Raw genomic sequence first — 12,763 nt, forward strand, 5'->3', positions numbered from 1 at the left:
ATTAAGAGTGAGCCTGTTTCCTGCCTAAAACATGTTTCATTGGCTCAGGCCTTAATGGTCCATTGACAAAGGTCAGAGGGGGGAGCTATTAAAAGTGAGCCTGTTTCCTGCCTAAAACATGTTTCTCTGGCTCAGGCCTTAATGACCCATTGACAAAGGTCAGAGGGGGGAGCTATTAAGAGTGAGCCTGTTTCCTGCCTAAAACATGTTTCATTGGCTCAGGCCTTAATGGTCCATTGACAAAGGTCAGAGGGGGGAGCTATTAAGAGTGAGCCTGTTTCCTGCCTAAAACATGTTTCTCTGGCTCAGGCCTTAATGGTCCATTGACAAAGGTCGGAGGGGGGAGCTATTAAGAGTGAGCCTGTTTCCTGCCTAAAACATGTTTCATTGGATCAGGCCTTAATGGCCCATTGACAAAGGTCGGAGGGGGGAGCTATTAAGAGTGAGTCTGTTTCCTGCCTAAAACATGTTTCTCTGGCTCAGGCCTTAATGACCCATTGACAAAGGCGGGGGGGGGACAGAGTTTATGCCTCTTTGAGTTTCTACTACTCTTTAGGGGAAATATCCTGCCTTTTAAATATTTCATAAATATTTCATTTTCTAGGAGAGGAGTGGGTTTTAACTCCCTACAATACATTCATCAAGAATAAAAGATACCACACTCAGAGATAGTCAAGGTTACTAATAAGCTATCAAATCGTACTAGGAAACAAATGAAAACAATATAAATTGAAAGATACAAGCAACTTGGTTATTATAGTCATAAGTGGGGGGAGAGAGATACTAGGAAGGAAGAAAGAAGAATAGTAATGCAGTCTTAGTAAATTGTTGACAGCGTTTTGGGAATTAGTCGTTAAGCAGAGTGATGGCATTCGGGAAATAAATAAAACAAAATAAACAATATGCTATTTTTCTCCCCATCTTTAAGATGCGTGGACTTCAATTCCCAAGATTCCTTTTTTTTCCTTGTTTTTGGTCCACGTTGAAAGTCGTGGTTCAAACCGGAGTCGCTATAGCAACTTGACAATGAGATGAGACACGCTTGGTAACGCTTCCCGTATCCCGAAAATAAACAATACCCAGTGACTCAAACGAAACGTGATCAAGCATTGCTACCTGCCAATTAAGAAGGCACAGAGAGGAAAAATAAATCACCAGCAGACCTGCTCTTAATGCCAAACACAGCGTGTTCTTACACCCGAGCGGCTCCTTATGTAACAAGGATGCCATTGTTTGAAAGGGAGGGCTGTGAAAAACAAAACAGGCCATGTGGAAAGTATTCGTAAGTCGGGAACAAAACTTTCCGAGGATAGATGACCCCTTCCTCCCCCGGAAGTGATTTGTCTGCCACAGAGAGGAGGGGGTCAAGCTATTCTCCAAAGCTCCTAAAGGCCAGAGAAGGAAGAATGGATGGAAACTGATCAAGGAGAGATTCAACCTGGAAATAAGGAGGAATTTTCTGACAGTGAGAACAATCAACCCGTGGAACAGAAGTTGTGGGAGCTTCATCCCTGGAGGCTTTCAAGAAGAGACTGGACTGCCATCTGTCAGAAATGGTGTAGGGTCTCCTGCTTGGGGCAAGGGAGGGTTGGAATAGATGACCTACAAGGTCCCTTCCAACTCTGTTAATCTGAATCTATCTAAGATGATCAGAGGTCTGGAGATTAAAACATACGATGGATGGTTGCAGGAACTGGGCATGGCTAGTCTAGTGAAGAGAAGGACCAGGGGACATGAGAGCAGTCTTCCAATATTTGAGAGGTTGCCACAGAGAGGAAGGGGGTCAAGCTATTCTCCAAAGTCCCTAAAGGCCAGACAAGGTCTAATGGATAGAAGTTGAACAAGGAGAGATTCAACCTGGAAATAAGGAGGAACTTTCTGACAGTGAGAACAATCAACCCATGGAACAGAAGTTGCCTTCGGAAGTTGTGGCTTCATCAGTGGAAGCTTTCAAGAAGAGACTGGACTTCCATCTGTCAGAAATGGTGTAGGGTCTCCAGCTTGGGCAGGGGGTTGGACTAGATGACCTACAAGGTCCCTTCCAAATCTGTTATCTGCCTGGAAAGCACCTGAGGGAAGAACAAGAAGCAACGGATGGAAACTAACCAAGGAAAGAAGCCACTTAGAACTAAGGAGAAATTTCCTGACAGTGAGAACCATTAATCAGTGGAACAGAATTTGCCTCCAGAAGTTGTGAATGCTTCAACACTGGAGGTTGTTAAGAAAAGATTGGGCCATCATTTGTCTGAAACGCAGTAGGGTTTCCTTCCCAAACAGAGGGTTGGACTAGAAGACCACTAGAGGTCCCTTCCAACTCTTGTCATTCTAGTTGTGACCTGCAGTCCTAGATTTGCCTGACTTTTTCTTATCATGCCTCACTCCCTCCAGCTGTTCACGATCAGCCCAGAGAGTCCAGATTCAGACAAAATCTGGCCACTCAGATTGGCTAGATCACAGAATACAGCTCAACGGTCTGTTTACCACCCCCACCCCTAATTTATTCCCTATGAATCCTCCCTTAAAAAGCCTATGGATTTGGACCCAAGCAATCTTTAGACGGGATGGCTCAGGGGCTAAGTGCTGAGCCTGTCGATCAGAAAGTTGCGGTTCGAATCCCCAGCGCCATGTAACGGAGTGAGTTCCTGTGACTCGTCCCAGCTTCTACCGACCTAGCAGTTCGAAAGCACGTGAAAAAATGCAAGTAGAAAAATAGAGACCACCTTTGGTGGGAAGAGAACAGCATTCCGTGCGCCTTTGGTGTTGAGTCATGCCGGCCACATGACCACGGAGACGTCTTCGGACAGCGCTGGCTCTTCGGCTTTGAAACGGAGATGAGCACCGCCCCCTAGAGTCGGGAACGACTAGCACATATGTGCGAGGGGGACCATTTCCTTTTCCTTTAATCTTTGGCTCCGCTTCTCCCAAGCACAGTGAAGCAAAGCCCCCCCCCAAATGCATAAGGACTTGAAAGCAATCCCTCCATTTTCCCTTGCCCATGGCAATTGGGATAATTACATCCAAAGGACAATGACAGATTGTTTGGGACTGCAGATTAATGGGAGATTGTGCAGTAAACAAAACATTGGCTTCCCCGGAGCGTGTGTGAAGGGGGCTGCAGGGAGGCCGATGCGTGACCCAGTGCGGGGAGTGGGGGGGGGACGACACTAAGAACTGGCACAGTGGCAGGAGTCGCATTCTTCCCAGCCATCTTCTTTGTGCGAATTGTGCACCCCTTCTCCTGCAGCTCAGGCTGAGGAATCTAGGGCAAAGTTTTGTTGGGGGGTGGATTAAAGCTCTCGATCCGTAATCCCTTTGTGTGCTAGGCTCTGGAAGGAGATTTGGAGATAGACTATTCAGTAGATCTGGGTAATCAGGCCAAAAGGATTACAGTGAAATCTTCCAGAATGGGACACTTTCTTTCTATCAGGGTTATATATATATTTACATTTACATTTCCCTCCCCCACCCCCCAAAATGCATATGATGAATTGGTCTCAGCTTAGTGCACCTCAACCATGATTATAAAACCCAGTTTATGGCTTGCTACATTGTGGAACCTAGCCTAATTGCAGCTTATTTCATTTCTGCCGGTATTTAGAAAACGTTGGCTTCTGCAGCATATGGAACCAAGTTCTTAAAGCACACTGACTGAGGAATTCTGGGAGTTGAAGTCTATACATCTTAAAGCATGCTGGCTGAGGAATTCTGGGAGTTGAAGTCTATACATCTTAAAGCATGCTGGCTGAGGAATTCTGGGAGTTGAAGTCTATACATCTTAAAGCACACTGACTGAGGAATTCTGGGAGTTGAAGTCTATACATCTTAAAGCATGCTGGCTGAGGAATTCTGGGAGTTGAAGTCTATACATCTTAAAGCACACTGACTGAGGAATTCTGGGAGTTGAAGTCTATACATCTTAAAGCATGCTGGCTGAGGAACTCTGGGAGTTGAAGTCTATACATCTTAAAGCATGCTGGCTGAGGAATTCTGGGAGTTGAAGTTTATACGTCTTAAAGCATGCTGGCTGAGGAATTCTGGGAGTTGAAATCTACCCATCTTAAACACACTGATTGAGGAATTCTGGGAGTTGAATTTTACATATCTTAAAGCATGCTGGCTGAGAAATTATGGGTGTTGAAGTCTACGCATCTTAAAATATGTTGACTCGGGAATTGTGGGTGTTGGAGTCTATACATCTTAAACACACTGGTTGAGGACTTCTGGGTGTTGAAGTCTACACTTCTTAAAATATGCTGATTGAGGAATTCTGGGAGTTGAAGTTTACACATCTTAAAACATGCTGACTGAAGAAGAGAAACCCTGGTCTTCCTTCCTTGCCCTTCCATGGCCTTTCCCACCACGACCCCTCCCTCCCGCTTTCCTTCTCGCCCCAAAGAACAGCCGGACCGGGCCAGCCCTCCGCCCCGCAACAGGCGAGGCCAACAATCTGATGCCCAACGGGGAACGGGCGGCGGTGGGGGGTGGGAGATTAAGCTGAGTCGCAGCACCTGTGGGCGGGGCCGTGGAGACACCCGTCTCCGCCAATCCGAGCCGCCGGCCGAACAGGTGTTTGCTGGCGTCACGGGGCTGGAAGGGGGAGGGGAGGGGGAGGAGGGAGGGGGGGATCCGGCCTCCCCACCGCCGCCGCCACCGGTGGCTTCGCCAGCCTTCCGCGCGATGCTCGGCCGGGGCGATGGGGCTCGGCGCGCGGGGCTGGCAAGCGGGGCCGCCGGCAGGAGCAGCACCAGCGCCCCCAGACCCATCCCCGGCCCCCGCAGCATCAGCACCAGCGACGCCCCACTCGGCTCCAACGCCGGCCGGGCGCCCGGCTCGCCTTAAGCGCCGGGCTGCGGAGGCGGCGGCTCCAGCGGGTGGAGTAAGCGCGGTTCCCACCCTCCCGCTCGCCCTTGCGCGTTTCCTCCCCGCAACCCGCGGGCCCGAGCCAGGAGCGGGAGGAGAGCGGCCAGAGGGCGTCCCGTGGCGGGCTCCGGGCTCCCTCCTCGGCCGCCGCTGCGCCTGGAGTGGCCCGGGGCCCGGCCATGTCCGCCTCCTGCTTGCCCGCAGCTCTTTCAGCACCATCCGAGCTGGACAGCGCCTGCCGCATGGAGAACGGCCCGAGAACGGCCGGCGCAGCCCAGCCGCCTCCAACGGCGGGGAAAGACGCGGTTTTAGGCTCGGTGGCTTTGCCGGCTTCTCTCCTTCCTCCGGCGGCGGCTGCGGCTTCTTCTTCTTCTTCTCCACCGCCTTCTGCGGCGGCGGCGGCTCCGTCTCCTTCGGCCGTGGGCGGCGAGCTGGCCCTGGCCCTGGAGGAGGAGCTGGCCATGCTGGCTTCGGCCGGGGAAGGCTCCGCGGAGAGCGAGCCGCCCGGAGGCCCCGCGGCGGCGTCCCCCCCAGCCGAGCCGGAGGTGCTGCTGTCGCAGATGAGGCAGAAGGAGAAGGACTTGGTGTTGGCCGCCCGGTTGGGGAAAGCCTTGCTGGAGCGCAACCAGGACATGAGCCGCCAGTACGAGCGGATGTACAAGGAGCTGACCGACAAGCTGGAGGTGAGAGAGAGAGAGAATGAGAGAGAGGGGAGGGAGGGAAGGAAGGAAGGAAGGAAAAGGAGAGAGGGAGAGTCTGTGAGAGAATGAGAGAGGGAGGGAAGGAAGGAGGGAGAGAGTCTGTGAGAGAATGAGAGAATGAGAGAGAGGGAGGGAGGGAAGGAAGGAGAGAGGAGTCTGTGAGAGAATGAGAGAGAGGAGGGGAGAGAAGGAAGGAGGAGAGAGTCTGTGAGAGAATGAGAGAATGAGAAGAGGGAAGGAGGGAAGGAGAGAGGGAGAGAGTGTGTGAGAGAACGAGAAGAGGGGGAGGGAAGGAGGGAAGAGAAAGAGAGAAGGGAGGGCCGTTTTGGGGCAGGGCGAGGCTTGAAGGCCAGGGCGGTGACTCAGGATTCAGCTGTTTCGGAGAATCGGCCGGTTTTTCCCCTTTTGGAGATGTCCCGAGGTGGGTCGACCCCTGACCATGTGCAGAGAGCATCTCTCCCGGGGTTGAGGGCGCCCCTGCCCTGCCTCTCTACCTGGGCCACATTCCATCACACACACACACACACCGTTTTTCTTTCGGCTTTAGAGCAGCCCCTTCCCGTGGGGGTAAATTGGGGGGGGGGATTGGGACTACAGCTCCCAGAATTGTAGCCATGTTTCCCAGCTGAGAGGGGAGGGGTGGGTCATGGGACATGATGTCCAGAGCATCATGGTTGAGGAAAGCTGCAAAAGGGTTGGCACCTTGGAAACCTTGATTTAGGGGAGGGGGCTGGGATTCCCTGGCCGGCAAACCAGGATTGATGGAAGTCACATGCGAAAGCAGAAGGGGAGGAAGGAAATACATTTGGGAGGTAGCCACCGTCCCCTTGTGAAGCTCCAAATCTCCTCAGGTGTGTTGAGAGCAGAGTTCCTCAGGTCCCCAGCTGGTTGAGGATTATGGGAGTTGAAATCATTACATGGGAAAGGACACCAGACTATTTAAGGTGACAGTGGTTACATAAATAGGCCCAAAGGTTTTATATATACACATACACACATACATACATACATACATACATACATACATACATACACACACATATATATATGTATACATATACATATTACATATACATACACATACACATACACATACACATACACATACACATACACATACACACATACACACATACACACATACACACATACACACATACATACACACATACACACATACACACATACACACATACACACACACATACATACATACATACATACATACATACATACATACATAATGTATTGTGTCACAATCCCTGGTATGCCCAACTTAGTGGCTAATATAACTGCCTGATATGTAATACAGCACAGGTTCGAATCCCAGTAAGGGTATGGCTAGCTGATGAGAGTTAAATAGCTTGAAATAGATCTATACTAGTCTCCCTTTATTTATTTATCAGCACAAATACAATATATAGATATAGATATAGAGAGATAGAGAGATAGAGAGATAGAGAGATAGATAGATAGATAGATAGATAGATAGATAGATAGATAGATAGATAGATAGATAGATAGATAGATAGAGATAGGTAGGTAGATAGATAGATAGATAGATAGATAGATAGATAGATAGATAGATAGATAGATAGATAGATAGATAGATAGATAGATGGATGGATGGATGGATGGATGGATGGATGGATGGGTGGATAGATAGATAGATAGATAGATAGATAGATAGATAGATAGATAGATAGATAGATAGATAGATAGATAGATAGATAGATAGATATGGATGGATGGATGGATGGATGGATGGATGGATAGATAGATAGATAGATAGATAGATAGATAGATAGATAGATAGATGATATAGTGATAGGTAGGTAGGTAGGTAAGTAGGTAGATATAGATAGATAGATGATAGATGATAAATAGATAGATAGATAGATAGATAGATAGATAGATAGATAGATAGATAGAGATAGTGATCGGTAGGTAGTAGTAGGGAGAGAGGAGAGACAGACAGACAGACAGACAGACAGACAGACAGACACCTTATATTTACCCAACTCTTCCAAATCCACTTTCCTGGATTTTTAAAGGATTATGAAACGAGGCTACAACAAGATTGGGTTGATTTCTGCTTGAACTCCAGGCCTTTTTTCTTAAACCCACAAAAGATGGTTAGCTTTGGGCTCGGGCCAGCTCTTCTCACCGATGAAATGAACCCCACCCTAGTGGGTCATTAACCTGGTGGTTCTCAGCTGAGGGAGTTGTGCGCCTCCACACCCAGCCAACAAACTAACAAACCAACAAACGCAAAGCCCATTTCAGCCTTGGTGGAGCTTCTTGACTGTGGGAATTGTTGAGCTTACCATGACTGGTTGACTTCTGTCCAGTTAGAAATAGGACAACTCTACCCCTTCGGTGGTGGGTCGGTACTGGCTTCTCCTCCCCTCCCCCGCCTCGGCATTCACTATTCTGGACGCTTGATTGGATTTCCTCCTTGGGCTGTTCAAGAGATTGGATCCCAGGTCAAAGTTTGAAACTTTGGGGGCCTGGGACCCCCCTCCCCAATTTAACAGCTTAACAGAGTTGGAAGGGACCTTGTAGGTCATCTAGTCCAACCCCCTGCCCAAGCAGACTGTATACCATTTTTTGACTGACGGCAATCCAGTCTCTTCTTGAAAGCCTCCAGTGATGAAGCTCCTACAACTTCCGAAGGCAACTTCTGTTCCATGGGTTGAGTTTTCTCAATGTCAAAAAATTCCTCCTTGTTTCTAGGTTGAATCTCTCCTTGGTCGTTTCCATCCATTATTCCTTGTCTGGCCTTGGTGCTTTGGAAAATAGCTTGACCCCCTTCCTCTCTGGGGCAGCCCCTCAAATATTAAGTCCTCAATCCATGTGATAGAGACAGACAGTGCTAACAAATAATATTCTTCCATAGTTCAGGCTGGAAACTTCAACAACCCTGTTAAGACAGGCTAAAATTCAAATTTCAACCCTCCTAGAAATAATACTGATTAACTGATACCATTTGGTAATCTGAAAAAAAATGGTGGCTGAAGATATTTATTTATTAAATTTTATTTTAAGACTAATAAAGCTGCTCAGCTTCAATAGTGCAGCTCTGGGTGGAAAACTGAGCAATGATAGCTGGGTTTGGCTGGATTAAGTAATGGCAGTGGCTCCAACCTTGGCAACTTTAGGACCTGTGGACTTCAACTCCCAGAGTTCCTCAGCCAGCTGGCTGAGGAACTCTGGAAGTTGAATCCACAAGTCTTAAAGTAGCCAAGGTTGGAGACCACTGAAGTAAGGGATTCGATCCACAGCTTTTACTCAGTATGTTGTGTTGTGAGTTAATGTTATGTGTGAACCCAGCCCTAACGACATCTAAGACAGGATACATGGCTTATCGTAGGCCAGTTTGGGTTCCTCGCGAATCATAAGGTACAACACTTAATGATAGTCATAGGTTGCAAATATGCAATCAGGAAAACAATCAATATCAAAATAAATCGTGAGGATACAAGCAACTCAGTTAAAGTCCTGCAGTCACCAGTGGAAGTAGGTGGAGTGATAGGACCGATGAGAAGACTATAGTAATAGTAATGCAGACTTAGTAATAGTTTGACAGTGTTGAGGGGAATGATTGTTTAGCAGGTGATGGCATTTGGGAAAACTCTCTCCTTGTGTTCTGGGGTTTTAGAGTTTAGAGTTTTATTTAGCTTGTATGCCGCCCTATGCCCGGAAGACTCAGGGCGTGCTAACAATAAGAAGGGAAGGGGGGGTACAAAAATAAAAACAACAGTAAAATTCAGCAACAGTCATAACTAGGATGGGGCTGGATATTCAACAGCCCTCTAGGCCTGCCGGAACAGCCAGGTCTTACTTGCTTTGCAGAAGACCGGAAGGGTGTAAGGGTCCGGATCTCAACAACGTGGAGATCGTTCCATAGGGCCGGAGCTGCAACAGAGAAGGACCTCCCCCGGGGGGTCGCCAGCCGACATTGGCTGGCAGATGGAATCAGGAGAAGGCCTAATCTGTGGGATCTAATAGATCTTTGGGAGGTGACTGGCAGGAGGCAGTCTCTCAAGTACCCAGGTCCGATACCATGTAGGGCTTTAAAAGTAACGACTAGCACCTTGAAGCGTGTCCGGAGACCAATGGGCAGCCATGCAGCTTGCGGAGGATAGGTGTAACGTGGGTGCACCTAGGTGCACCCACAATCGCTCGCGCGGCTGCATTCTGGACTAGCTGAAGTCTTCGAACACTCTTCAAGGGCAGCCCCATGTAGAGCGCGTTACAGTGTGCAGTGCCCTATAGTGTCATTTTGAGGGTAGGGGTTGAAACAATTTATGTCCAGGATGCGAGGAGTCTTTAATAGAGGTGTGATAGCTGAGTGGTTAAAGATGCTGAGGTTTTCAGCTGGAAAGCCAGCCACCCAGGTTCAAGACCCAAGCACCACCAGATGGGGTGAGCTCCCATTCCTTGCTCCAGCTCCTGCCCGCGTAGCAGTTCGAAAGCATGCAAATGTGAGTAGATCAATAGGTACCCCTTTGGTGGAAGGGAACAGGGCCATGAGGCTTTGCCAGTCACATGACCACAGAATTATCTTCGGACAATACTGCCCCCTCCCTCGGCTAAGAACACAGATGAGCACCAACCTCTAGAGTCGGACATGACTGGACAGGGGAAAATGTTGCCTTTGTTTTACATCTCTTCACAGTTTGGCCCAAGTTATTCTGTTCTGACCTAGGCTTCCTGAGATAGTAAAAAGCACACGCTTAGTCCCTCTCTTTTTTAATTACGACGGCTGTGAATTACGTTCATTCACAGCCCGTAATGAGTCACAAATAGTTTGTGAAGAGTCTGACAGAAGTCTGCCACAGTCCTTCGGGATAAGGCTGATAAGCACCCGCCTTTATCTCCCTTGAAACGCTGCCAGAGACCGAATTGCCAATTAGCTTTGCAAGGCCAAATGGAGCACAGAGTCAAACGGAGCTTCAGAGTTTAAACCGACCAGAACGAACAAAATTGCTTCCTGCAAAGGCTCACATCCATTTGATCCTCTTTTATGGGAAGGAACCAATCATCTCCAAGCCTTACTCCCAAGTCGCCCCTTTTGTCTTAATTGTTCTTGCCTTTTGGCAGTTCTGCACATGTGCACACTGGGAACAGGCTCCAGCTGTTCCTCTGCCTCACTGATGTCTGACTCTGAAGGCAGCTGATAACTGTCGGATGGCTCTGGCCCCCTCTCTGCCTCCGACACAGAGCCCTCCTCAGAGCCTTCCCCAGACTCCAGGACTGGCCCAGGTTCTTCCCCAACCTCCTCACTGGCTGAATCTGCTGCCAGCTCTGCTGGCTCCTGGAGGGCCACTACAATGACATTCAAAAACCACCCCTTATCCTTTGTGCAACTTTTAATCCAAGACAGAGAATTTCGGGGATACAATACAATGCAATAGCACGGATGGAAGGGACCTTGGAGGTCTTCTAGTCCACCCCCCTGCCCAGGCAGGAAACCCTATACCGTTTCAGACAAATGGCTATCCAACATCTTTTTAAAGACTTCCAATGTTGGGGCATTCACAACTTCTGGAGGCAAATTGTTCCACTGATTAATTGTTCTCACAGTCAGGAAATTTCTCCTCAGTTCTAAGTTGCTTCTCTCCTTGATTTGTTTCCATCCATTGCTTCTTGTCCTACCCTCAGGTGCCTTGGAGAATAGCTTGACTCCCTCTTCTTTGGGCAGCCCCTGAGATATTGGAACACTGGTATCATGTCTCCCCTAGTACTTCTTTCTATTAAACTAGAGATACCCAGTTCCTGCGACCGTTTTTCGTATGTTTCAAGTCTCCAGTCCCCTAATCCTCTTTGTTGCTCTTCTCTGCACTCTTTCTAGAGTCTCCACATCTTTTTTACATCGTGGCGACCAAAACTGAATGCAGGATTCCAAGTGTGGTCTTACCAAGGCCTTATAACACTTCACGTGATCTTGATTCTATCCCTTGGGTCCTTGGAGGCTATCTAGCACGACACTTTCTTAGCATAGAGATGCCCAAATGTGGGTCCCCCATAGAGGACCCTCCAGCTTTGATACTCCTCCATACCGAACGAGCTTCTTTCCGCAATCGATTGCAGAATCTTCTCTTCAAATTCCAGTTTTATGTTTTCTATCCGCCTGGCCTGTTCGTTCTGTTGCAAGAGCTCAAAATGTACTTTATTCCCAAGGCTCCATCTGTCCATCTGAAACTGGGTTCTTCTTCTTCCTCCCACCTTAACCCCCCAATTCGATCCGATTTATATAAACTGGGCTTAATTCCTTTTCTGCCTAGAACCGTTTTTTATTTTTTTATTTTTTGGCTGCACCAAAGGCTCCAGTCCAGCTTCCTTTAACCTCCGGCTGGAATGCTTTTAGGAAAACAGGAAGCCGTTGAGAAATACATTTTGGCATTCAAAAGCAGCCAAGCGTTTCCATAAAACAGCTTTTGGCGCTGATCTCTTTGCAAAAGCAGCTAACGGGTTGGGGGGTTTCTCCATTTTTCTAAGCCTAGGAACAAAGCTCCCCAAACAGATTTTCAATTCGGGACCAGGCAACGCAGCAACAGGCCGCAAGGAAAATTCTCTGCCCTTCAAAAGAAAACTGTTTTTTTTTTTTAAAGGCAGTTTTAAAAACACAGGTTTCCAGTTTATTTGCCCTTGAGGTTAATGGTCAGCTGTCAAGTTAAAAAAATAAATAAATCTAAATATGTTTCTGTATTGTTTTTATAAATAGCTCATTAGGGGCACACAGATCGTTCTTAAATTTTAATGGCCGGATGCCTTTCCTGTCACCAGAGTTTCGTACAGCATATATATTCTTAGCGAAAAGAAAGAAATATCTGCCTCTACCTAGGATCGAACTCACAGCCTCCTGATTGTGAGGAGAGAGCTCTGCCTCTAGCCACCTCACAACAATCCTGATGTCATTTCATGATTCCTGATCATCATCTTCATTTAACAACCTCATAATCCTTTGTAAATCTGGGCAACTGAATGGAGCTAGCAGAGTGTTTTACTGGCCAGATGCCTTTCCCTGTCGCCAATGCGGAGTTTTGTTCAGCAGATATATTCTCAGTGTGCCGAGAGAGAGAGAAATATCTGCCTCTATCTAGGATCAAACCCACAGCCTCCGGATTGTGAGACGAGCTCACCACCTCTAGGCCACCCCACCACCACTCCTGATGTCATTTCATAGTGACTCCTAA

The 12,763-nt window shown here is 48.0% G+C and overlaps 1 protein-coding gene across 1 annotated transcript in view; it reads left to right on the forward strand.

The window, feature by feature from the left end:
* The first annotated feature begins 5,420 nt into the window (after window positions 1–5,420).
* BICDL1 (BICD family like cargo adaptor 1) overlaps window positions 5,421–12,763 on the forward strand; it is a 51,532-nt gene continuing 44,189 nt past the window's right edge. The window contains 1 exon segment of the mRNA XM_032229374.1: window positions 5,421–5,543. Coding sequence (XP_032085265.1) covers window positions 5,421–5,543 — 123 coding nt within the window.

The sequence above is a fragment of the Thamnophis elegans genome, chromosome 13, assembly GCF_009769535.1.
Source record: "Thamnophis elegans isolate rThaEle1 chromosome 13, rThaEle1.pri, whole genome shotgun sequence".
NCBI lineage: Eukaryota > Metazoa > Chordata > Lepidosauria > Squamata > Colubridae > Thamnophis > Thamnophis elegans.